The sequence below is a fragment of the Sparus aurata genome, chromosome 2, assembly GCF_900880675.1.
Source record: "Sparus aurata chromosome 2, fSpaAur1.1, whole genome shotgun sequence".
Taxonomy (NCBI): domain Eukaryota; kingdom Metazoa; phylum Chordata; class Actinopteri; order Spariformes; family Sparidae; genus Sparus; species Sparus aurata.
In genome coordinates, this window is record NC_044188.1 from 13,832,815 (window position 1) to 13,859,397 (window position 26,583).

At 41.4% G+C, this 26,583-nt stretch overlaps 2 protein-coding genes across 3 annotated transcripts; both read right to left on the reverse strand.

Moving 5' to 3' along the window:
* Window positions 1–872: 872 nt before the first annotated feature.
* Window positions 873–9,366, reverse strand: trim59 (tripartite motif containing 59). 2 transcript variants are annotated; one of them, XM_030393582.1, is made up of 5 exons: window positions 9,158–9,366; window positions 4,109–4,414; window positions 3,770–3,991; window positions 3,460–3,669; window positions 873–2,517 (listed from the first exon to the last, which is right to left on the reverse strand). In XM_030393582.1, exons 2-5 carry the CDS (start codon window positions 4,361–4,363, stop codon window positions 1,918–1,920), a joined length of 1,287 nt encoding a protein of 428 aa, XP_030249442.1. In that variant the 5' UTR covers window positions 4,364–4,414; window positions 9,158–9,366; the 3' UTR covers window positions 873–1,917. The 2 variants fall into 2 exon arrangements, with proteins under 2 accessions (XP_030249442.1, XP_030249450.1); XM_030393590.1 differs by having other exon boundaries at window positions 4,109–4,455.
* A 366-nt stretch (window positions 9,367–9,732) lies between these two features.
* On the reverse strand, window positions 9,733–24,797 carry kpna4 (karyopherin alpha 4 (importin alpha 3)). Its single transcript, XM_030393569.1, has 17 exons — window positions 24,525–24,797; window positions 22,695–22,739; window positions 22,454–22,543; window positions 20,715–20,744; window positions 20,548–20,600; window positions 18,886–18,981; window positions 18,505–18,590; window positions 16,996–17,082; window positions 16,736–16,905; window positions 15,754–15,798; window positions 15,485–15,616; window positions 13,744–13,872; window positions 12,940–13,044; window positions 12,749–12,820; window positions 12,439–12,601; window positions 12,237–12,331; window positions 9,733–12,105 (listed from the first exon to the last, which is right to left on the reverse strand). Exons 1-17 carry the CDS (start codon window positions 24,591–24,593, stop codon window positions 12,010–12,012), a joined length of 1,563 nt encoding a protein of 520 aa, XP_030249429.1. The 5' UTR covers window positions 24,594–24,797; the 3' UTR covers window positions 9,733–12,009.
* Between the last annotated feature and the right edge of the window lie 1,786 nt (window positions 24,798–26,583).

Below are 26,583 nucleotides of genomic sequence, written 5' to 3' on the forward strand. Positions count from 1 at the left end.
GACGAAGAGGATTCAGGAATTTATTTAAAGACCGGTCAAGACCACAACTGCAAGGATATCACAGTATTGTCTCAAACAATCTGTACTTAAAAATGGTTTCTGTGGAAAGATGAGTCACAGAAACCCTGATGCTTGCACAGAAAAGTAGTGTGTGTGTGTGTGTGTGTGTGTGTGTCAACAGTAAAACGTGGAAAAGGAGTGTTGAATAAAAATGGTTACGTTGATTTCAGCTCCTTCATGTCCACATTTGTTTGCTCAGATAATGAAGTAAAATCCTCACCTCCTGTAATGTCTTTTGTGATTATCATATCCAGACATTTGTTAAAGGTTCATGGCAATAACAAGTGAATGAAAGGGGTTTTTGACTTGGTTTAGGCGGCCTTGACTACAACACAGGGCGTCTCATGCTAAAAAAAAAAATTCTGATAAAGGCCAGAAATAAAAAATGGTGTTGCAGTTTGTTTTCAACTTTTAGTTGACTCGTCTCTCTCCAATGCATCAGACTTATGAGAAAGATATTTTACGTTTAAACTTTTACCTTAATCACTGCAAGCATCTTGCCTCAAGTATCCACATTGATCAAACCCGCCAAACTGGCAGTGAGCAAAAGCTCTGATGATGCACCTCTACAGGCCATATTACAATAATTATTTTAAAACAAATTGCCCAGGACCAGCACAAATGGTCATGATCTGTCTCGTGTGAACACAGGTGTAGTTCTGCTCTGAGGTCACGTGATGGCTCGGATGATAGATTTGACACCACAGAGACAGTTCAGTGAACTGAGCTCACTGCACCACTTTGAGACATACCACACCATTAACTGACTTGTACCCTGTCTCTTAGTAGAAAACATGGCTTTTAAAAATGAATACTAAAAAATAAAACAATCATATTTATTAAGACATTTCTCTAAAATACAGGAAGGTCATGGCTGTGTGACGACATTTGTTAGAAAATCACTGACATTCATCAAAACGTCCATATATTATTATTACAGGCATATAACATTTAGGAAAGCAGCATACTGATTCCTCACAAATAAAAGAAAACAAAATGAAATAAAGCATTTGTGGAGTGCACTGATAAAGCTTTTATCCATAGACTTACACAACTTTTGAAGTAGACTAACCGGACCAATGATCCTGGTGGATTAATCACAGGTCATTACAATAAGGCTGTTGCATCAGAGAGTTAAAGGCATGATGGGTAAAGGCACAGTAATGGAGCCACTCGGAGTTGTGCAGCACTGCAACACAACCTGCAGTCTGTGAGTCAGGTCGGAGGCAGGTGTGTGTCTGGTTCCACTCACCGGGCTCTTTAGTTCACATACTGTGAACAGTCCTGTGTAAGGAGATACATGTGCAGCTGTACTGCTGTCCTGGACACAACAGGAAAGCTACTGAAATGTCCCATTGTATGATGGGAAATGTGACTTAAGAGAGTCAAGGCACCAGTTTAACAGTTGCATACATTTCTACTTTGCTTTGTGCACGCCTTAATATAGTGTTTTTTTTATTAGTGTTTGGTACAATATGCGTTTTATTAATTAGATGGTTTGATCATAACATAAAACAATTCATTTGAACAGTAAATATATAAAAAGACTGATGGCTACATTAACTGTGCTCAATTTATTACTATATAAACTATTTCATAATGCTATTTTTCTGTGCAGCTCTCAGTCAGCATTTATGTCCGAAGCTTTCCATAGGTCTGCATAGGACTTCTGGGAATCTCTGAAGTGAGGCTTGAGGAAAAATCCACCCTCAGATGACTTTTTTGGATAAAACATTAAAATGGGCCCAGGAATGCAAAATCATCAACAGCAGGTGTTTGAGAGGGTGGACTTTTTTCCTTTACAGGAATATTTGAGACTTTGTCGACTTCTAAATGAGATGTTCAAGTTTGGTCTCTTCAGTGGGATGTCAGAGTTTTAAAAAAGGCAGACAGCTGCTGAAAAGCCTTATCACCCACTGACGAGAGGTGAGAGCTCCATCTTTCTACAGCAGCCTCCATCACCGTGTACGTCGACTCTGCTGTGTCACAGACTGACGTGATCATTTCGCTGCTCAGGCCGTGAATTAACTGACTGAACTGAGACACGAGAGAGAAACCGAGTGACGCCCCTCCGACCGGGATGTACCACAGCGCCGCCAGCAGCAGCAGCAGCCCCAGCAGCACCACAGAAGAAGTCGGCCGCAGCTCACACCACAGGTCGGTCTGATCCCTCCCAGCTTCGGTCTCCACACCAGCCTCCACGCTGCCACATCTGGCACAGCAGCACATCTTAGGGACGGGCGCTTCCTGCAGGCTCCCGATGGTCACGGCAGGCCAGTGCTGCTGGAGGTACTCTGCTGCCCGCGGCGTGATGGAGAGGTTGATCACCGAGGGCAGAGGGGTCGTAATGAACTCCTCCACCCGCTCTCTGAACAAATGCAAATTCTCCAGGAAGACCAGCGGCGAGTCCTCCTCGTCTACTGACGAACCCAAAGACACCAGGTCCAACTGTTCCTCCTGCAGGACACAAGATTGTTATCAGTACCCTGGAACGCTGGTGGAGCTGAAAATATCAGCCGATTGATCAATCAACAAAAAAATTAATGGACAATCTGCTTATTACTTGTTTATGCCACATCTTCAGCAGAAACAGCAGACATCTGCTTGTTCCTGCACCCTCCATTTTGTTTCATTTTTATAACAGAACAGAATATATAATATTATCTGGGAACTCACTTTCTACCTTTCCTGACATTTTATTGACTAAACAATAATGAAAATAAATGTTCCAAACTAGGGACGAACAATAAGTTTTTATTGAGATTATTTTGACAGCGTTCGATTGTTACTAGTTTCTGACTTTTAAATAGCGTTAATGTCATAATTATGACAGGAGACTCTGATACATGTGATAATGAGCAAAATCATTTAGAGGTGCCTGAAAACCATACAAACTTGGACGCCCTCACATCAGCCACAGTCCTTCACTGAAAGTAGCTTAATCCCATTTTACTAGAGTTTGTGCTCAAATGTCTATGCAAAATATTTTTACTGCAACCTGAAATCTTACAGTGGTCTTCTGAATCATGCGGTGATGCAAATACTTGAATATTAAGTCATAAAGATGGTAATCTTATCCACCTCCACCAAGGAGTTAAAAGTTAATTAAATATGAGTACTGCAAAATTCCTGAAATATACTACTTGAATAAGTTGTACTCTTCCATTACTGTTTTTTATAACGAAAATATTTACATTTTTACGATACATTTATATCGTTTTTAAAATTTAATTATCGGTCAATCCCCACAATGACCACACGTTTCATCAGGGTGGAGCACCACCAGCAGCTGACACAAATGTGTCATTTCCTTTTGTTACCTGTCCATGCCATCAAGGGTCGGAAACTAAATTTGTGACCTTACTTTGATGTAAATCCTTGATGAGCCCTGACACACACCTGTAGCTCCTTTACTTTGTGGATGAGAGGGTCGTAGGCTCGAGACACCTCCGCCCCAGCTGTATCCAGGGCCTCCAGGTAGGCCTGTTTCTTCCTTGCCAGCACCTCCTCCAGCGTCTGAAAGAACTGATTGACCTCCTGTCGGTCCTGCCTCACCAGACCCTCGCAGCGGGCCTTCTCCTGCTCCAGCTGCTCCCCCAGCTCACACACCTGACACAGGGAGACGAGGAGGGGGCTGTCAGCACAACAGGAATATCATTTCTTTGGAACTTTTACATTAACATGTGTAGCTTTACACTGGAGCCCCCACCTGCGCCCATCTCCGCTCAGAGAGTCTGGCCAGCAGTAACGATGGAGTCTGTTTTTCTCTGATGAACGCCGCCTGCAGATCATCTATGGGGTGGCCCTGGTGCTGTCCGATTGTCAGACACAGCCCGCAGATCAGCTGCCGATCCTGGATGCAGTACATGTTCAGAGGCTGCCTGTGGTGCTCCTGACAGGACGGGGGTCGCGGCTCACTGTCACTCTGGTACTGACGGCGAACACACATGCAAGACAGACGAGCACAAAGTGAAGCAGCACTGTACGGCCCAATAAGAGGATTTCAGACTGATCTGTAGTCATGCATTTCACAGTGATTCTCTCCTACTTTCTCAATGATGGCCCGCAGAGATACGTTGGTGGGCAGAGCGTCTATGCCCGTCGGGGGCAGCTCCACCACGCTGCGACAGTTGGGGCACTTTAGCGGCAGGCGGAGCGGGCGCCAGATGGAATAGTTGGCTGACGCCTGGAGCAAGTTGTCCAGGCAGGCCTTACAGAAGGTGTGTGAGCACGGCAGGACTCGTGGGTCAGAGAACAGAGAGTAACACACGGAGCACGTCAGGTCCTCCTCCAGGTTGTCCATTGTGAGGACTAGAGTCCAGGCTCAGGGCTGGAGGTTTGGGAAGAAGAAGATCTGGCAGGACAGCGGGATGGATGAAAAGCTTTGTCATGCACCTGTTGAGCAAAATACTTTAACTTGCTACAACTGTGACTATAACCTGGTGACTACTGAAGAAAATGGGACAGAAGGTGATCGAGTTTAGAATGTCAATCAAGAGCATATTGATCAACAACTATTTAGATAATCAATAAAGTGTTTCACTCATTTTCCAGGCAACACTTGAAGGTTCCAGCGTCTCATGTGTGTAACAATTTGATGCTTTCACTGAAAAGTGAAATACTGGATTGGATCTTACAATAGGAAAAATAGGTGTTTACCTTATTTTTTTATATTTTATAGACAAATGATGAAATGAGAATGGCTCAGTAGAGCTCAGTTGAGCGCATACCTCTGCCAAGGCCTAACAGTCCCCTATTGTACTCACTCACTCAGCCTAAAGCCTCAATATGCCTGATTTTCTCATCAAGATCCATAGATTATTCTCTGAGAAATTAACAAAAATGGCCAAAAAACTAATAATTAAAACGCTCCATCTCCCAGTGTAAAAGAAAGTGTGGGAAAAAATCCCACATCCATCCCTTTATCTGGACACAACCCAAAAGTAAATGGAGTCTGTTCTGGGCCGAGACCCATCCTCCATCCAAGTTTTATGGAAATCCATTTAGAGGTTTTTTGTGTTATCCTGCTGACAAAGCAACACACATACAAAAAGTCACAGGTGAAAACATAACCTCCTTGGTGGAGGAAATGACTGATAAAAATATACAGCAGATTAAATAATGAATATAATTTTAAGTCGCTTTCCCTATTGAGTTTAATAAAACATTTAAAAAACAAAACAATGACCCCACCTACTACACTCGGGTGTGGCATTTTCATGGCGGTGTAAAACCCATTTTTCATTCCCTTCCCCAGTCCTTCAGCCTGTGACTGTCAGCGCACCAGTGTTATAAACAATTAATTGAAATCCAATGCAACAGCTCTGTCATAAATTCTTCCCTGTATGAGGTAACAGATGAGATGTTTTGTTTGTCCTCCCTATTTACAGACATGTGGGGCAGAATATTAGACAACTCTGAATATAATGCAGCTGAGTAGCAAACAACCACCACGATGTCACTACTAAAACAGAACGTTGCGCTATTGAATCTCAGGGAAGAATGAACAATAAACTTTCAGCTATTCATCGGTATCTGTAAAGTTCCAGCTACAGTCAATAATATGAAGCCATATTGCTTTTAATGACTTTGGACTTCCGGAATCTGATCCACAAGGTGGCTGTATATATATATCAGAGGAGGCTCGTCCATAGAGGCAGAGGAGGTTGGTCCTCCTCTATTTTTGGGAGGCAAGAGGAAGATCCATTTTTTTTTAAGAAAGAGTAACTGGTTGAAATAAATCATTACCAAATCTCAGTATCATTTATAAAATATTGTATATAAATTATATCATTAAAAAGTTTCTTCTTTGGAAGAAAATCCACCTGAAACGGTTGAACAGCGACAGCTGCAGACGGAGGAGACAGAGCAGTCTGAGAGAGGAGCAGGGAGCAGGAAGGTGGGGGCTAGAGGAGGACGGAGGGCTTCTGTCCTCCGTGGGAGGGATCTCCTTCCATTGACTCAATGCATTCAGGATTTTTTCATGCTGATCTATGATTGGCTAAGACACGTAAAATGACGCGCTAAGGGAGGACGTCCTCCCTTACCAATCAGCAACCAGAATACAAGATTGACAGCAGGTTGGTCCAATAACAGTTCCCAAATTTCATTCTCACGTTTATACAGCCGTAAACAAAAAATACTTCTATGTACCGTATTGACCCGAATATAGTACGAGTTTTTTTTTTTTTTTCGATTAAAATTATGTGAAAAAGTGGGGTCGTCTACAATAGTAGAACGTCTCTGGTCGTCTTATAATCGGGGTCTAACCGTTGACACATGCTGATAGTTGTCTGGGTCGCTACAACAGCAGAGGGCGCCAGCTTATTGTAGAGACGTCACTGACACTGTGGCTGCGGTTATCTGTCAATCACAGCGGAGAAGAAGTGACATGAGATGAAAAATGGAGAGAAGCTGTGATTTTACGGAGCAAAGTGGATCAAGTGTGGCAAGTTAACAGACATCTGAGGCGGAGCTATGATGCTGATTTTAAGATAATGAGATCAATGCAGCGGAGGTGCCAAACAACTGTCAGCCAGCCAAGAAATATGGAGTTATGGAGTGTAACGTCCGAAGATGGTGGGTCCAAAAAGATCGTCTGAAAACGCTAACAGTAAGAGAAAAGCTTATTGTGGTCCTCTACGCGGCCGCTTCCAAGAGATTAACAGGAAGGTGTGTGAGTTTGTTACTGAGAAACACATTTTGGATATCAGAGTCTTTTTCTGAAGATTAGTCTTGAAAAGAGGGGTCGTCTTATTATCAGGGTCGTCCTATGTTCGGGTCAATATGGTATTTTACAGCTTTCACTGCCCGCCATGCTCGGACAAGAAATATGGAGTTTTCAGCGACATTGGAATCGGTTTCAAAGGAAATATAAGCAAATTTCTGATAGAAAAAAAACTGTTGGGAGAAATCAGAGCGAAGCAGTCAGAAAAATAATTCATAGTTTTCGTTTCGTTCGTCCTGCTGGAGGAAATAACGTTAGCGGCACGACCGGGCGATTGTGATGAGTGGTGTGTGTGATGTCCTGTGCTGTCCTGAAGTATGTACATTGATTGCTGTGGTAGCACAGTGAGTAGAGCAGGTGACTGGGGATCAAATTCCGGAAGGGGTATACAGTGGTATTTTTTTTGTCTTGTATATTAGCCATTTAATACAATGTTTTTTTTAAGAATTCTTTTAAGTCATTGTTTTATTGCTTAGTTTTCATTAAATATAAGAAAGTAGGGATAAGTAGTTGTCTTGTATAAAATAACATGACACCGTGGACTGGTTTTCCTCCTGTCCTCCTCAATTTTTTCAGTCACCAGCCGCCACTGATATATATATATATATATATATATATATATATATATATATATATATATATATATATATATATATATATATATATATATATATAATTTGCAATGAATGTTCTACAAGGGCTCAGAGAGCAGTTGGAATATTAAATCATCCGTCTTTGCTCACTACATCTGTTATGAGCTTCTTTTTAATAGTCTGACTGACTTGATTTTTGGGGCTAATTCCAATACTGAATCTGGGTAGGAAGAAAATACTGACATCAATATAGCTGGCAATTTACACAGCTTTTTGGCAATAATCCCTCAAATGTTGCTATCAAACACTGGCAATAAAGATATAGGGGCAGGATATTTTACAGTTTAACAATAAACTTTATTGTCTAAAATGACACCAGTACCCTGAATGCACTGTGTGAACTTCACTGGGAACTTTATAAATTATCTCAAGCACAATTATTAGGCAGTAAAAACATTCCAATATTTATATATCCGCCAATATACGCATGTCTTGACAACCGCTGCTGTATGATTAACACAGACCCTTTTGCAAGTTACTAGCCATTGTTTTGTTGTTTTATTTGACATGAGAGCAAAGTGGATGTGGGTGCATGACATGATCTGTAAGTGACAAAAATACAGAGAATAGAATCGCCTAGGCCAGGAAAAAGACGAAGTGATGGTGACGTCACCAGCATCTTTCTGAAAAGTTGAGAGATTTCCAACTCGGAGTGCTCAGAGGCGCCTTTTCTCTAGACAAATCTGTGATAGGCCAGTGTCGGCCGACTGATATATTGGTCGACACTACTTTAAAATACAAAAATGTGATATGAGACCATATCGTGCATCCCTAAGTACCTCTGAATCTGAACATGGAACTTTATGTCAGAACATTTGTTTTGGATTATATTAGATATTACAGGTATACCTGATAATAACATTCCCTGGGTGAGGTATAAGTGTAATACTATTGACATCGGGATGCTTGAATGATAGAGATTCAACTAAATCTAACCAGCATGTGTACAAGAGTGAGAATGAGAACAAGAGAGCAGCCAAAAACCAGCTCAGCTCATATTAGAGGATCAGGGGTGGGTGGGTGTGTGCTCTCTCCTCTGGTTACAGCCAGCCCCGCAGTGACAATAGGAGGCGTTCTGCCAGCACCCACCCAGCCCCAACAACACACACATGCACAGACACACACTTTGTTGTCAGGACAGGCTGTTTGTTGTTCAGTTGTGCAACTGTCCCCTGAACCTGATCCATGCACGAGGCCGTTACTGCAGCCAATAAGGCGCCCAGATTCAAACAGGTAACAGGTGTCCTACAAGGGACCGACCAGCATCATTTACACTCATTATAAAATCGTCATATGCACATGTGATGGTACATTTAGAGCTGGCCACCTTTCTTTTTTCACTCTTTCGCTATGTTAGCATGACAGGTTTTTAGCTAACCTAGCTATTTGGTTTTAATTTAAAGACAGTTAACGTTAACGGTGACTTATCTTTCACAGTTTTCATGAGCACATAAACTCCATGTATCAGTTCATGGAGCAGAAATACGGGGAAATGTAGTCTCCACTTGATAAATGGTCATTTTTATCTTTTATTTTTAATTAACTCGACACTCCCAAATACCAATAACGTGACGTTAGCCACATTACAGCCGTTGTAGCTACTTTCTCACAACATTTGCACCATTCGTTGTGGTCCATTTTATCAACTTTTCGATAAGACAAAGCGTACGCGCTGTAAACGGATGTCTTGAGCGTCAAGTATTCAGACAAAACTCACCGTCTGCTCGGAGCAAAATTGTCTGTCCCTAGTTATAGGTCCACGGTCTGTCCACAACAGAGCTTTCATTTCCTGTTCCTTCTCGTGCTGCCTTCAAGTGCTCTCAGTAAACTGGAGGTGAAAATACGAAACATTCTTCACTCTCACAGCACATTCAAATGCACGTGTAGAAAATAGGAAAGACGAGCGTTTTGCAAGGTTGTATATTAAAAGATTCAGGATGTTTAAATCAGCTTCCGTTCACAAATAAAGGGGATGTGCGCATACGTTTTGCCATGTTGTTTCTCATTTAAAACTCTTAAATATGACTCGTATGAAATGAACTGCGCCCGTGTCTCAACCGTTACATTTCCATAAGTCTTAAACGCATCATTTTAAATACGCGTACTGCGCATGCGGGTAAACGATCTCCCTGACCAATCAGGCGTCGCTTCTTCTAGATTTGAATTAAAGCTCAGAGAAACGACGGCACTTGGCTGTTATACAGGTTTTTTTTTTTAAAAAGAGGGAAATAAACGTAAAAAGATTAAATCACACCACTTCTTCACAACAGACCACACACACACACAGTCTCCTGATTTGGGTTTCACTATTTATTTTTCTCGAAGACAACCTATCCTGTAGCCTATCTCCCAAAAAGGTTTTTTTTGGGCAAACCACCTTTTTATTCCTTCCATGTCATAATTTTAGATCTGAAACCACATGTTTGCTAACAAGGAATGCTGCAAAAAAAAAAAAAATACCCCTATGTTCAACAGAAGGTGTATGAGCACAATGTGTAATCATTTACTACAGTGTTTGAAGTTAACACAAAAAATGGGCAAGGGTAAGCTTGTACACCTAAGCTGGTATAAGAGGAAAGAGGAATATGGGGCTAAGAACTCTGCAAGGTACTAAAGGTACAGCAAAACTTGTTCATGGGTTTATTTATTATTCAGGAGAACCCACATAGGACAACTCCAGTCTGACATGTGGGAGACCCTTTGACCTTGAGAAAAAGGAGGTTAAATCTCCTCTTAGTCTAGCTGAGATACATTAGCAGATTCATTACTGCTGCTCCTGAAATAAAGTCATTATTTTCTCAAGTATCACTAAAAAGCATCATTGGATTACTCTAGAAAGACAACAAAGATTGTGGTTGAGTGATGCATATTGTAGAGGTTGTTGGCAGGTCGAAACCTATGAAACCAACCAACACACCTTCAGAAAGACTTCAGGCCTCACTTTGCAGTACATGTGCAAAACCATAGATTATTCAGCAAATCGGACACTAGTGAGGGGTAAGGGAAGGGGAAACATGTAACATTTAAGCACAGTTTTACTTAAAATAAAAATTACACTGTATCCACAGCCTAAGGAAACTAAAATACCCTAAAAAATAACTGTGCTATAGTTTAGTACATGCAAAGGTTATGATTCACAATCCTACGTGAAATGGCCATTGTTCTCTTCTCCCTTGGTGATAAGTCAAAGCTATGGCAACAATACTGCAAAAGCAGTGATTTTGCTGTAAATTGAAGGAAAAATAATGAAGTGTCACAAGGGGGGGAGGAACAGGTCATTTGGTTGATTATAGTGATGGTGTCAGAAATTTCACAGCATCAAGCCCATGTCTGGTGCGTAGGTTAGGGTTCTGGCGTGAAGGTTGGAATACGATCGTCGTCAATCACCTTTACAGAAGCAAGGAAACTAAAAGCTGAAAATAAAAAATATCATAAAAAGGAACACACTGGAGGCAAAAAGAAAAGCCCAAAAGCCACCAAATGCATCTTAATACAATGCACTGCTGCTCCACACCTGCCAATAGCATTGTCCAGTGTCAATTAATACTAAATTAACAATAATTCAAAACAAAAAAAAGAATCCTTGTGATGACGATGATTTTTTTTTTTCCATATCCAAAGTTCTTCCTTTCAGGGATTTGAGGATCAGCCTCTCTTTCAAAGGCAGAATTTCTTTCCTGAAACCTTTGCTAACCTCATTGTTGCGTTTCTCAATTTTTGTTTCTCTTCAGATGTTGTTAGATTTGTTGTTTTTTTCCTCCGTCTCTGCATGCGTTCTCACCCAGTCTCGCATACTCCCAGTCACGCACGCAGCCAAGCACACACAACTCATCCGTCCATTCTCTCGCACATGCGACACGCGCAGCCGGACTCCTGGCCCCGCCCACCAGGGGGAGAGGATGGTGCCCTGTTGGGGGCGTTTTTTTCGTTGGAGGAGATGAACCTGGCTCCTCAGCACTGAGTCCAGACATTCATACACAATGGGTCCATTCACACACATGTCTGATAGCGTGGCCGATTGGGGGAGGGGCACATCGAGGGTGGCGCCCTCTCAAGTCGGAGGACCGCAGAATTGTGATGGTTCATGGTTCATCTCAGTTCGTAATTAAAGTTATATTCTTTTCTGTATTTTGTTGTGTAGTAATATTTCAAGATCTCTTGATTTCTTATTTTTGGATGTCCTTGGTTCTCCCCGGGCAGACATCAAGTTTTTTTGTTGTCATTTGAAGTAGTTTTCCGAAGACGACAGCTCCAATAACACAGAAGTTATGTCGGCATGTCTCTCAACCGTTCGATGTAGATGTTTTGCTTTTTTGCAACATGTAGCCACTCATTCTCACTCGCACCCACTCGCCATCTCAAACTTCATTTGGGCTGGTTCCCCTGGAATGCCAAATGAAATCCACACATTTTTCTCTCAGATAAGATGCAGCCATGGATCCCACGAGCCAAGCACAATGGATCAAATTTCTCACACTCTCGCTCTCTTTCGCTCTTTCTCTCCTAATTTTTTTATGTTGAACAGAGTGCTGCATCGTGAACAAAACTCCAGAATACCCCAGATGACGTCTAGAACTGGAATCCCTCGGCTGGCACGTTGGCTGAGTTAAAGCCGTAAGTTCCGCCCTGGATGGCCTCTGGGACCAGGCTGGTGTCTTCATCGATCTGAAGGAAGCAATGAAGCAACAAGGCGTTAACAAAATTCTGAAATGTGTTATCACCAACTTCAAGCATTACAACACAGTAATACTACTGAAATACAAAAATCCATCATAGGACAGATATTCTTAACTTACATCGTCAGATGAGAAGAACTGATCAATAATTTCATATGCCAATTTGTAGATATCTTCATTTTCATGATTCTGCAGTTGCTCCACTTTTTCCAAACCTGACGAACAAAGAAGAAAAACATTTTAACACCAGTCGATCAAATATGAACACCAGATTTAATACATTTAGACATAATAAAACATCGACAGCGCAGATCGAACTCACCTCCACATTCCTCAATGAGGTTAGCAATCGTTTCGGCCTCATCATCTGCCATCTTGAGGATATTGCTGAGGCCATCGAGAACCACCTGAACGACCTGGGCGTCCTTCACTGTCAGCAGGTTGCAGAATGGAGGGATCACTTGCTTCTCAATCAGGTGTGCCACCTGTAGGTGAGCAGAGAGACAAAGAGGAATATCAGTGATGTCACAAGTTGGAGAGGGAAGAAACACTTTGGGTTTGATATGTTGCAGTCTTTGCTGATTTAACTTTCTTGGCTGAATTCACAGTTTAACAATGAATCTGAATCTTACCTGATCTTTTCTCCCACTTATTGTTAGGTTGCTGATGGCCCAGGCGGCTTCCTTCTGAGTGCCAAAGTCACCCTGACAAAATAAAAATGTATATTCATACTGAGAATTCCATCTTTTCTATATGCTCTCCAAAAATAATCTGACATGATCCAGTTGCACTTAGAGATGAATACAAAGAGATTGATAGACACCTTGTCGAGCAGGTGAATGATCATAGGGACTAGCTTGGCGTCGATGACGGCCTGCACCTGCTGCTGGTTGCCTGCTGTGATGTTGGATAGGAACCACACTGCCTCCTACAGGAGAAAAAACACAAATACAAGTTGTCAGTGACAGTTGGGCAGCTGAACCATGTAGGTAAAAGCGGATGCAGGCTCTAACTGAAAAAGCCAGGTAATTTTACTGTTAAAGAACTTTGTTCTTAAAGAAATATGACTGCCCATCCCCCTTCCTGAGGGCTGGAACACTTGTCAAATTTGAGTTTTTGCATCTGAACTGGATCAGAATCCAGAGGTCCATACTGAAAGTTTGACCTCTGGCCGAGACAGCGCGCTGTGGGCGGGGCAGGGGCGGTGTTGAGGCTCTAATCATCGTCTGGGTCACAAGAGAGGGGCCTCATTTTTAAGTGACTGGACTCAGATGCACTCCGATATCAGCAGAGACACAGGGTCTTCAGCACCCTCTGGCCACCAACCCGTGGTATCACACATTCAAACCACAAGCACAACGACAACCCTCCTCCCACTCCCCTATCTATCTCACTAACTACAGCAACCAGCCACTGGGGTCCTCTTCATCTTCTTCATCCGCGCGATGCTCCACGTTGTGAACTGCTACAGCTAGCTGTCTGTCCCGTCTATACCTTTCACACAGCATTCGTACAAGCAGCTAGTCTCTGATTTCATCACTTCCAGTCGGCACTTCTTGAGGCAATTTCAGAACAGGGGACGAGTATGAGCGTGGGATGAGGAAGAGAACAGAGACTGTATCATTACCTTGTTGATTTTCTCTTTTGGGTGCGTGAGGAGTGCGGGGAAGTGGCTGAGAGCGTCACAGTTGAGCACCACCTGGGTCTGTTCATCTGTGCCAGTCACTATGTTCCCAACAGCTCTCAGGGCAGCAGTCTGGATGTAGAGACAGACAAAATGTATTGATTTAATCATAAATAAATACAACATCACTAGGGTCTCTCTATACAGAAGCTTTATTAATTTAATTCAAAAGAATAATTTTATTTCATGTCTGATTTGTTTTATTTGGCTTATTTCAGTGTACAATTTCCAAAATAAATTGTATGAAACAGATACACTGCAACCCAGACTACTTATACACGTGTCATGACTAAAAAAGTAGCAAACCTATACACTACCAGTCAAAAGTTTGGACACACCTGCTCATTTAATGGTTTTTCTCTATTTTCATGACTTTTTACATTGTAGATTCTCACTGAAGGCATCAAAACTATGAATGAACACAAATGGAATTATGTGGTAAACAAAAAAGTGTGAAATAACTCTAAATATGTTTCATATTTTAGATTCCTCAAAGTAGCCACCCTTTGCTTTGTTGACAGCGCTAAAAACCCTTGGCCTTCTCTCAATGAGTCACCTTCATGATGTAGTCGCCTGAAATAGTTTTCAGAAATCGCAAGTGAACATCACCTCAGATTAGAGCCCAGATGAATGCCACACTGAGTTCTAGTAGCAGACACATCTCTACATCAACTGTTCAGAGGAGACTGTGCGAATCAGGCCTTTATAGTCAAATAGCTGCTAAAAAAAACCCTGCTAAGGAAAAGCAACAAGCAGAAGAGATTTGTTTGGGCCAAAAAACACAAGGAATGGACATTAGACCAGTGGAAATCTGTGCTTTGGTCTGATGAGTCCAAATTTGAGATCTTTGGTTCCACCTGTCGTGTCTTTGTGCGACGCAGAAAAGGTGAACGGATGGTCTCTACATGCATGGTTCCCACCGTGAGGCATGGAGGAGGAGGTGTGATGTGTGGGGCTGCTTTGCTGGTGACACTGTTGGGGATTTATTTTAAAATTGAAGGCACACTGAACCAGAATGGCTACAACAGCATCCTGCATCGACATGCCATCCCATCTGGTTTGCGTTTAGTTGGACCATCATTTATTTTTCAACAGAGAGTGATGGAGTGCTGCGCCAGATGACCTGGCCTCGACAGTCACCTGACCTAAACCCAATCGAGATGATTTGGGATGAGATGGACCATAGAGTGAAGGCAAAAGGGCCAACAAGTGCTCAGCATCTCTGGGAACTCCTTCAAGACTGTTAGTCACCTGAAATGGTTTTCCACCTGCCAAGGGTGTGGAAAGCAGTAAACAAAGCAAAGGGTGGCTATTTTGAAGAATCTAAAATATAAAACATGTTTTGAGTTATTTCAAACTTTTTTGTTTACTACATAATTCCATATGTGTTCATTCACAGTTTCGATGCCTTCAGTAAGAATCTACGATGGAAACAGTCATGAAAAAAAAAAATCTGACTGGTAGTGTAACTTCTCCTAAATTTACCAATATTTGAGCAACAAACAAGTCACAGTCCAGAGAATTTCAGTTACACCAAGTATGCTTATGGCAGTAATGGCTTACAGACCTTTTGTCATCCTCATCTTTTGACCCCGATATAAACAATGTCTGTAGACTGTCAGGTCATAATCCATTTTATACATTACTAATAAAGTTTTTAAAACAACTACATAACGTATCATACCTGAACTTTGACCTCCTGGTGACTGAGCAGAGGAACCAGATGAGGGACGATACCGGAGTCGATGACCATTTGGATTTGCTCGTTCCCAGCGTCCGTCAGATAAGACAGAGCCCACACTGTGTCTACCAAGATCTGGAGGTAGCAAAGAGGAAAAACGAATGAATACATTTTCCGTCTCGTAAATGATTTGTAGGAACATAACGACAATGGGTGAGTAAGGTCAAGGCACCACAGCCTACTTGAAACTGGAATAGAAAAAATGTACTCACACTGACATCAGTGTGGTGGATCAGAACACAGAGAGCCGGCAGGATCTGAGGAGAGAAATGACAATTAAAACATTAACAGTGTTTCTATTTGATCTTTAATGGCTTACTCTAGATGACAGCATGATCCCACACTCTCAAATACCTACAACACTTTCATGCACATCAGCATGTAAACGCATCACTAAATTTGCCCTCATTCAACTAACTTGGGCAGACCACAGAGAGTCCTTCCTTCCTGTCTCCCAAAACAACACCATTAAGCACATCTCAGACATGCAGCTGGGATGAACATTCACACTAACAGTCAAAAATAAATGATTTCCCAAGGTAAGATTCTCCTCTGGTAGCCGTATTATTAGTTGTGACAAATACACAATTCTATAAAAGCAGAAAGCATGACTTCATCATCATCAATAACGTTTTGAATAAGAAACTATTTATTCCGAAGCTGATGATGGAAGTAGCTGAGGGGTGAGCCATCTCACTTTAAAAAGAAATCTCTGTTAAGGGTGTCATATGCAAGAATCGGGTACTGACGTGGAGGCCAATGACAATGTTGCAGTGGATACTTTCTTATACCTTTTAGTTCAGTCTCACTTTTAAACTCATGCTGACAAACCAATGTCCAGGCACTGTTTGGAGCCAATCAATAAGCATGACTTTTGCAAAGTCATCTGACATCCAAATACAGATTGTTAAAACAAAAGCCAGATTTTTAGAGGGGTTTTGTTCAGTTTTGTTCAGCTTTCTTCTGTATTTACGATTTACCATCTTAAGATAAGAGGAGATCGTACATATTGTCCAAAGTTCACAACTAATTTTCTTCTTAAAAGACTCCCTTTTTCAATCCAACAACCCACATCTGCACATGTAATCCCTTAATGATTAACACTGACATGACGCCTCCTTCTATAAAAAGCATTGTTACCAGGCAATGTACTGCTCACTCATTCTCTTTCTCCTCATCCACACACATACACACCTCCTGGATCGTCTCCATGGGTGGTGGAGGGTCCTTGTGGCGGCACAGATTGACCATGACCCAGGTGACATTGCGGAGGAAGGTGATGGGGATGGAGGGACTGATGAAAGAAAGCAGGGGCTTGACCACACCCAAGCTGATCACATAGTCTCTGCACTGAGGGCCATCACCTGAAGAGAACACACAAAGATTAAACAAATGTCTTCTCGGGACTGACTATATTTATTTTCTGACACACGTTTGACACAACCACAACTTACCTATGATGTTGCCCAGGGCCCAGACGGCCTGTTCGCAGACGTTCTGATGAGGAGAGTGAAGCAGCCTCAGGAAGAGCGGCACAGCATCTACACAAAGGAAACAGAACAGTGTAAATCCTCATCATCAATCAAAGACGATGTTAATTATCTGATCACAAGACTCCAGATCAGGTTTGCACTAAATACAATGCAGCCACTAACGTGCTAAGAAAAACACAAGATGTGAAGAGGGAGCAAATTGTTACAATCAGATCTTTAAAAATCGCTAATGTAACCACATAAAGGTCAAATTAAGGAAATATGCCTCATTCAAGCCCAGAGGTCCTTAAATCAGAATAACGTCATCAAAGTCTATAATTATTTATGCAGGCTTAACCACAGAGTGTTCAAATTGCCTTAAGGTCCAGTTTGCTGCCATCTAATGTGATTGATAACAACTTCTGAATGTTTGCCACGCAAAAATCAAGATGGAGAAGCAGCAGATTTTTTAAAAAAAGCATTATTATTATTATTATTATTATTATTGTTATTATTATCATCATCATTATTATTATTGTTATTATTATTTAAATTCATTTTAATATTTGGAGGCAGCAACCACAAGACATATTTCCATAATATAATTTCATATATGTTTTTGCCAAGTTTAAACTTAGAAAAGCACTAATGACCATCCAAATATTTCAAGAAAATATTGATAGTGTATGTGGGCACATTTCCGTTCATCATTCATATGTGGAATTGCATCTTTGTGATGTTCTTAAACGAGGTTTCCACCAGTGTATTGGACTCCCCATCGAGTCCAAGCATTAAGGAATTCTTTTACATGTATTTTTAAAGATGTTTTTTGTGAACAAAAGTTCCAGAAAGAGACAGAAGCATGTCTGTCGTGGTGAGTATGAAGCTTGCAGTATAGCAGTGACTGTAGCAGTACTGTGTTTTTGCAGTTCAAGCTATTTGTTTGTGAATAAATGCTATAGCTCCTCATGTCCCAAGCCAAGTTACAACATCCTGCATGCCAACAGCTGATTAAAAGTACAGAGGGTTAGCCCTGGAGTTAGCGACAAGGTGGACTAACCTTTAAAGTTGGCCAGCTATTCACATGTGAGGAGCCTTATGGCCTAACTATTTGTCTGGCGGACACCCTGTTATACCTTGTTGAAAATCACCTGACTAGGCAATGATTACATGCAGAATAACAATATATTTATTAATAAGTAATTAAATAAGAACACAACAAGTCAATCAAAATTGTGCAAAGGTTAAGACTCCAAACAAACAAAACGGCAGTTTTAAAACACAACAAACAATCCCTCGAACAAATAATTTGAATAATGACTATGATTAATGGAAAATACAACAGGTATCTGTTCCAGCCTAGAACTGTACAGCCCAGTATCAAAAATCAATTATTGGAGCATTCAAGGATTTCCATTAAAAGAAAATGACAGTGAAATAAAATGATGAGAAAGAAAAATAAGGTGCACGTTGTGATAAAATCTTACTTACTGGACTGGACCACCGCTTGGGTCTGCTCTGAGGTACCAGACGCTATGTTGGTTAGAGCCCAGGCTGCCTCAAACTGGAGAGATGGGCTGTAGAGGGGCGAGGGAAGAGATAAAAGTGAGTGTGACTGGGCAGGGGCGGCGAACAGTATAAAGTATGCTGCTGATGACTCATATATATTTCAACCGTTCCTGGAAGGTGAAAACTGGAACACATTTACATAAATGCTACACAGTTCAGAAGAAGGCTGGCCCAAAACCTGCTGCCTCATTTGCATAACTTTGAAGTGTACATAAACTCAACAAGATGAGAAAAAAGGGCCAACTTGTACTATAATTATCGCATATGAAAAAGCGAAACGAAACAGAATCACGGCCTGCTTACTTGTCGTCTCTGTCCAGGCAGTGCACCAGTATAGGAAGGATCCCAGATTTAATCAGGTCATCTATGGGGGGGTTACGGTCGCTGGACAACAACTTCCTACAAGAGCAGAGAGGAAACAAAAGACCATTACAGACATACCAAAAAGAAGAACCAATGACACACACAGTGAAACAGCTAAAGAATGTGAACCGTCTACAAAATCAATCTCAGTGAGTGCAATAACAGGAGACTTCAACCTGTGTATGACCCAACATCAACATTATATAACATCAGGTACAGTGAGAGGGCATCTTCAGTGTCAAGATATGGCTGCAGGGTAGACTTCAAACGGAAGAATGATTGAAAGGCAAGAACACAAAAACAATCCAGAAACCAGCTTCATGAATTGCTGCACCTGACCCGTCATCAGGGAGGGCTGCACTGCTGAGCTGCAGTGCCATTTACAGTCCCCATTAATCAGACGGTGCTCACTTACTGTAAATCACTGCTGTCTAACTAGAGCTGGAAAAAATAAAAGTCAGCCGCTGATATTTCAACGCGGAAACTGTATTTTGCAAAAGACCATGCATTTGAATCAGAACCCCATTCAAATGCAGAATCTATGGTTTACAAATACACTCATGAAAAGGATCTGGATTATTTTCAATCTGCGGCTGTTTTAGAGAAAATGAAACTAGCATGAAAACTGAAACACAGAATCATGTTAATCATGACAACATGCTCTTGACTTCTACCAATATATCTTTTCAATGTCATGAAGTGCTTTAGCAATCAAGATTTTTTTTATAAATATCCTCGAGTACATTTATAGTCTGGTGATGTGTCAGATTTCACCAATTCGTCTTGGTCACTTTCACATCTGTATTTCAGTTTATTTTGGGCTACACAGCAACAGTTTGCTTATAAGATCGCCTCCCTGACACTTCATGCTCAGCAGACAGCTTCAGCAGTGGCCTCTCTTTTGATGCCATGCAAAAAATCACCATCATTAAATCCATGACTCATTCCGCTCATGTTACACACTAGGGTTGGGAGATTTGGACAAAAGTAGCGTAGCCTGATTGGTCAATTCTATTGCGGTTGTTTTATTGGGCATATTGTCATTTTATTTTCTAATCTATGGTCAGCATCTGAAGGAGGAGAGCCGATGCTTAGTGTAACACTCCTGTTAAGCGAGGTAGCCCAGTAGCACAAAAAGGCTAGCAACAGCAGAGCAATGCAACATGGGAAATCAGTCTGAAGAGCCGGAATATTTTCACATCTACGTCTGTGAATTATTCTGACCCAACCAGAGTTGGAACAGTGGAGAGACGATGTTAACTTTTATTTTGCTTCTGTGTTTACAAAAAGATCTGCAAGCCCTTGTTGTTGGGCTGGCAGGGGCCAGTTGGTGGATGTAACACATTGCCCAACACTAATGAACTGCACCAGCATCTGCTTAAATTTCTAACGTGGTCTCAGTCCGGTTGTTTAGTACGCACCAGAGTTTGATGGACAGCTTTCACGCCAGCCAAACAATCTTAATTTAACACACTTTGAAGCATTAATATAAATATTACAACATGAGAAATGTGACACTAATGGATTACACACAGACATTAAACAATATTCAATTATTGGCCAATCAGTGGTGCAAACAAGTGCAAGGGTGTGCGTTGCTACCTGGCAGCCTGGACAGCACTCAGCTGGATGCCCTGGTTATCACTGGTGGCGTTCTAGAAAAACAAGTCATGCACAACATTGAGTTCAATTTGGAGGACAACAGTTTAATTCTTTTGCATAATATATGCTGCCCATAAGACGGACTGAATGACAAATGTCCAACTTACTTGTACTATTGCTTCAAGGGAGGTGTTTTGCTGAAAAAGAAAAGATTTGCAAAGTCACACATTTGTAAGAAGTATAGTATGCAATGTTAAGAGCTGCAAGATGATCAGTAACAGGTGAAATGTAAACTGGTGGTTGGGCAAGAAATAAAAGAAGCCAAAAAGCCATCTGAATACCCTGAAGAGTGAATATCCTGACAGCACCAAACACGGCTGAGCAGACATCTGTCAGCAGCTTTCTTTGAATTAAAAACAGTCACTCCTAAAAATTTCTTTTGAATGTGAAGTTGTCAAAACAGGAAGCAAAGTCGGCAGAGCACCACTGAGAACAGGGAGGGGGGCTCAGGATTGGGAAATGCCACCAGAACAATGTAGTGACTTGCATTCTCACTCGAACCAGTGTGGTGTAACAGTCAGCAGGCTGGGCGACGTGCAGGCCAGCATTCAACACGATTTTGCCAATTGGCACGCTCACCTGACGCCCTCTGCAGGGGGTTCAAAGCTCAATGTAGGCTGCCTCTGAGTATCACTTTCTATCAAGGAGCGACCATGACTGAGGGTCTTAATAAATAAAGTTGACCGAAGCCTCTGAAAACCAGCAGTTGCAGCCGATTTCCAGTCCATCCGTAGTCTCACAAAGCCCTACGCCCATCTCCATATGATTGTCTTAGGTGGGAAGAGAGGTCTGGCTGCGTTTATTAGCATTCTGGTACTGGGGGAACAAACCCTCTGACTTGTTTGTTTTTATTTCAAACAGTTACAATTCACCTGGGCTGCGCTAATCTGAGAATGCAGCAAGGGTGCCACTGCAAAAGGGTGCAGGGGGAACTTGTTTTGCATGTAAGGAGGTGAACCCTGGCATTAAAATGGCTAAATCTTCATTAAGGAAAGATAACAGCTGCTAGCTTGTTTAGTTTTGTACCATTAGTGACCAGATTAGTTATAGGGTACCCTGCCCGTTTCAATGCGTAGGCTTCTAGCTCGGATGTTGTTCTTTCCTGCAGTGAAGGAGAGTTTGAAAACATAAACCTCACAGATAGGGTAAGGTAAGAAATGTTGCCTGAAACAGGCGCACACGGTAGAAATTAGGTGAAATAAAAATATTTAAAAAAAGATATTGACGTATTCACATTCCATGGCTTTTGTGGAAGATTAAAGAGACGACTTTAACTGAGGGAAATTGAAAACAGTGGTGACAGGAACTCAGACAAAGGCAGAAAAAGAAAACTGGGAGGGGAAGTGAGGATCTGTGAAACATCTGATACATCAAAAGAGGGCAAATATAGACTAACAAGCTCAGAAGGCCCAAACTATTTATTTCATAAAAGGGCAACAACTGGAACACATTTCCTCAAGGCAACACAATCAATGTTATTTCTGACTGAATGAAAACAGTCATAGTGGTCATCGGTTTGTTGAGTATTTAAACTTGATTGGCCAGCCCGCTTTGGTATAAAAGCCTCTCTAATGTCTTGCCGTGAGTCATAGCAGCACGTCATTGTTGATATATTGCTAAGCAGCCCATTTCGAGCCAGCCCTCTCAATACCACTACTGTGATTGAATTTCTGAACTGCTGAGTGGCCATTTTAAACCAGCAACGCCACCCAATGTTGTGCCCCTTTAAGTGATGGCGGGATTCTTGATCGGCCTACTTTTTGTGACATTGTTAGCCTAAAATACGTCATTCTGATGTGCGCACACATGCAGGGACGGCTTCTGAGACTTAAACAGCCGAGCGTACCGATCTGAAATCTCCGTCAACATCAGAGTCCTCACAGATGTCCTCGTGGGGCACGTTTCTCCTCTTCAGAAGGTGCTCATCTCTTTTGTTCTGTGGTGGAGGGAACAGAATGGTCAGTTTCTGTATGAACCAGCAGAAATTCATGGGGGAAAAAACTGAGCATCTTTCAGTACATTAATTCAATGTGAGCTAGAAAAAACAGGTAATAGGTGTTGGAAGTTGACAGCACAAATGTTCTTACCTTTCTGAGTTCCACCACTACTTCAGTCCTCTGTCTTCTCATAGTCTGTGGGCGAGATAGAGCATCAACATTATACAACGAGGAATCCCAACCTACCCTCTGCCCAGGAGAGTGACACAACATTAAATTTGGGCACAGCCCGAGATCAGGATCCAGTTTGTCCGACCAGAGCTCATCAGCAGTATCATCCGTGCCGGCAGCATTAAGTCAACCGCCCACATACTGCATATGACAGCACCAAAACACAGTTAACACAAGTCTGGCCTAATATGAATCAGCTTATGTTATGCAAGAACATTTAATGTGCCTCAGCAGGATGGCCAATCCTGATATTCTACCGTTTATACAATTTTCAAGTATGTTCTCACTCATACAAAACAATCTCATCACATCTTGAACATTATAGTGCACTGTTTTAATTGGAAGGTAAGGTTTGGTCACTGATTAGTGCTTCACATTAGAAACTGTAACTTGTACTCCTGTAATAAGAGGAAGTTGGGGTCTCATATTTAGTCTACAGGCAATGCTATACATGAGCGGAGGAAAAATACCTCTAATGCAGCACCACAACGTAGCACCGGCATCTCTCTGGGCCAGTTTCAAACTGTTCTGCAATTTTGACCTCCATGGAGGTAGAGTTTATCGCAGTCATGTTGCATTAGACGACACTGGTTCAAGCTGGGTGTAGCTAATAAACTGGCAACAGAGCACAGGGCTTATGAGCTGAACGGCGGGGTTTCAGGTGCAGTTAGAGAGTAGATGTTTGCTCATTTCGGACCACCTCTACCGCGACGATGATAGCTTAAGTTATTAACAGGTTGTAAAGGCCAGACAGCTCATGTGTTGAGGCCTAGCTTGCAACAGCAACTACTTGTTAAACAGGATGTGTGGGTATATCCTGCTCACATGCATCTTGAAGAGAGCCCGCCTGAAAACAACACCGTCCCCTCACGTTGATGAAGCAGAGGCACGCTGAGCTGCCTGTGTGTCATCTGGTAACTTATGGGGGGCCAATGTTAGCTAACGCGTAGCTTTGATCTATCAGTCATGTGATCGTGTTAACGAGCTGGTCGCGTTAACCTGGTTCTCTACGCATGTGTAACGTTAGTTAAACCACTGAATCCCATTTTAACACACTGCGCCACAATTCAAAAGATCAATGTAACCGGTGGGCTAAGAGGCTAACTGGTTTCCGCCATTGTTTTTGATGATAAAGACGGGGGATGGGTGGAACTGCAGCCACCAGCACCACCAAGCCCAACCGCCGAGCTTAACGGCAGCTAGCAAGCAAGCTAACACGCAGGTTAGCTCACTGCAGTATCAAAATAATGCTAATTTACCGCTATGTTAGCATGCCAATCTACCATATATCACCATATGCTAGCCTAGAGATGAATTATATGAACTTTCAGATATACATTAAACGTGTTCACACGCTAGCACATCGAGCTAAACCGATCCGGTGGATGATATGCTTCAGTACAGCTAGCTAGCATATCCCCCGTGGGCCTTGCTAGCAGCAGGCTAGCAGAGCACATCCAGCGGAGGCGATGGTGAACTCTGACTAGCTTCTCTGACATGTTTTATAACAAGCGCGGTCTCATGGCGTAACGAAACCAGTGAAACCTGAGGGGGAATCGCCCGGCCAAGGCCAGCCATCTAAAAGTGGTGATCTGTGAGGGCCTTGGCCGAGGCTTTAGGTACAAAGTTCCCGATGGTGGAAATTAGAAACGACGTCACAAGGAAGCCAAGAGGCGAAGCTGGCTGTGAACAGAGCGGCGGAGCCGAGGAAAAGAGGAGATCCTCGACACCGATCTGAATAACTTTTACCTCCAAATCACGGCCTTTATTCTTGAAATTCTTCAGCCGCTGGTTGTCCAGTTTCTCGTTGTCGGCCATGGTAGCGGTTCTGGTTGCGTTAAATACAGTTAAACTCGTGGATTTAGCTTGTGAGCTACCCTTTCTAGTTCCCTTTTCTCAGCCTTTCGCGAACGGACTATTTTTTGCTGGTCTGTCCGCGGTGCATACTGGGAATGCCGGTGGTGGAGGGCAGCCTCTCTCTGCGTAGAGGAAGGGTGGGGAAATCCCCTCCACTCTCATTGGCTTCACTGTTAACATCCATCTGCAGGGCGCGACACACAACCACCTACAAACTCAGGCTTCATTATTAGGCTATATTCAATAACAGGTACACAACCGACATGTACTATATATATATGTGTGTGTGTGTGTGTGTGTGTGTATATGTTTTTGTGTATATATGTATATATATATATATATACTTTTACCATAATGCAAAATTAAAAAAGGGACAGATAGAATATATACAATTTGAATATAATTTAATATTCCAAACACTGGAAGTGCATTTACTCAATTAAGTGTGACACCTTCTGAACGTACAATGTTCAATATATTCACATAATATACTGACTAATATGCTGGCCTATCACAGGTATCGTGTATGTGATATTAAGACTTTTTTTGGAGATTACATGCTGAAAAAAGTACGTTTATTAAAGGAGCATTATATAGTTTTGAGGAAAAATTTAATAAGAAGAGAGCGATCTTCATTGACTGATTTTTTTTTTAAACTCTCTTTGTTTTCATGACTGAATAAACAAACTGACCTTAAATGACAACACAATGTCATGCTGTTTTACTTTGTTTATATGTTGCTGAACCTGCCACCTTTCTAGCTTCAAACAGTGTTCTGGGGACTTGTATGGATTTGTATTATTACATCATTAATATTTGTAAATATTAACAGTCTGCGTTTGAATTTTACTACGTAGTTGTGCTCCTTTAAATATTTCATATGTATAAATACATATAAACCGCTCAAAATTAGTTAGGCATATTTGGGTATAGCTACATATATGCATTTATATGGCATAAAATTCAAATTAAATGTGGGAAACAAAATACACCAATGCACCAAGACACCAAAATATCCCAATATCCCCATCTAATTTTGAGCAATATATATATATATATATATATATATATATATATATATATATATATATATATAAACTTCGATGGAGGATGGGTCTCAGGAGGGGTTTCAACCCGGAATAAAAGATCACCCCAGTAGATTTTGGTGCAGTTCCAGAATATCAAAATTACTCTCAGGGAATAATGTATGGATCTTAATGGAATTGAATGGATTAAAATACTATGTTTTATTCAAATCAAACATAGTATTTTAGTTGGATTAGATTAATTGGTATTTTATTGGATTAGGCTTTATTAGATTAAAGGGGACTGTTGGATTATATTTATTTCTGTGTATGACACTTTAGACATTAAAAGTTGATGGTCAAACTGTAAAACACCCTACATGTGTTACATATCTTTTGTCCTGGATGTTTGATAACCACATTTTATGGATTACGCCCAAAAATTAAGTATCACTCAGGTGCAAGTCCCGTTTCAATTTATATTAAACTATCAATAATATAACGTTTTTAAAAAGGCAGGGTTATGGTACAATAAAAAAATCAAGATTTCTCAAAATTCGCTGAGTGGTAGTTGATTTTTGCTTGTTGATTTTATTGATACATTAGCCTCATTGTAATTCAATTTGTATAGCTAAATTCCCTTTTTTTGTTTACGTGTGCACATGGTCTTTACAGTAAATATGGACAGGAGGAACAATTAGTGTGACCAGTAACGATTTCAGTGTAAACATTGTCATATGAAAATTGTTTTAAGATGGACTTTTAAAAATATGAACCTTTCCTTTAAAGCTCTGTCTTGCTCCCTTAGTTAAAATCAAAAACTTTGAATTTCAGGACTTTTACATGCTGTTTTTACTTACAAGAATCGAAATACCTCGTTTATTATTTAATTTGTTGCCCCATCTCCATGAACCACCTCATTAAAC

Bases quoted from the DNA above. Each gene is read 5' to 3' on its own strand.
- trim59 (XM_030393582.1), bottom strand. From the start codon at position 4,363: ATGGACAACCTGGAGGAGGACCTGACGTGCTCCGTGTGTTACTCTCTG. The intron at 3,670-3,769 runs GTGGGGGCTCCA...TCCCTGTGTCAG, and splicing joins CTGAGCGGAGATGGGCGCAG to GTGTGTGAGCTGGGGGAGCA. The intron at 2,518-3,459 runs GTGTGTGTCAGG...TGTGTCCTGCAG, and splicing joins ACAAAGTAAAGGAGCTACAG to GAGGAACAGTTGGACCTGGT.
- kpna4 (XM_030393569.1), bottom strand. From the start codon at position 24,593: ATGGCCGACAACGAGAAACTGGACAACCAGCGGCTGAAGAATTTCAAG. The intron at 18,982-20,547 runs GTAGCAACGCAC...CTGCTCTTGTAG, and splicing joins AGTGCTGTCCAGGCTGCCAG to GAAGTTGTTGTCCAGCGACC. The intron at 13,045-13,743 runs GTAATGATACAG...TTTCTCCTGTAG, and splicing joins CAAAAGAGAAAATCAACAAG to GAGGCAGTGTGGTTCCTATC.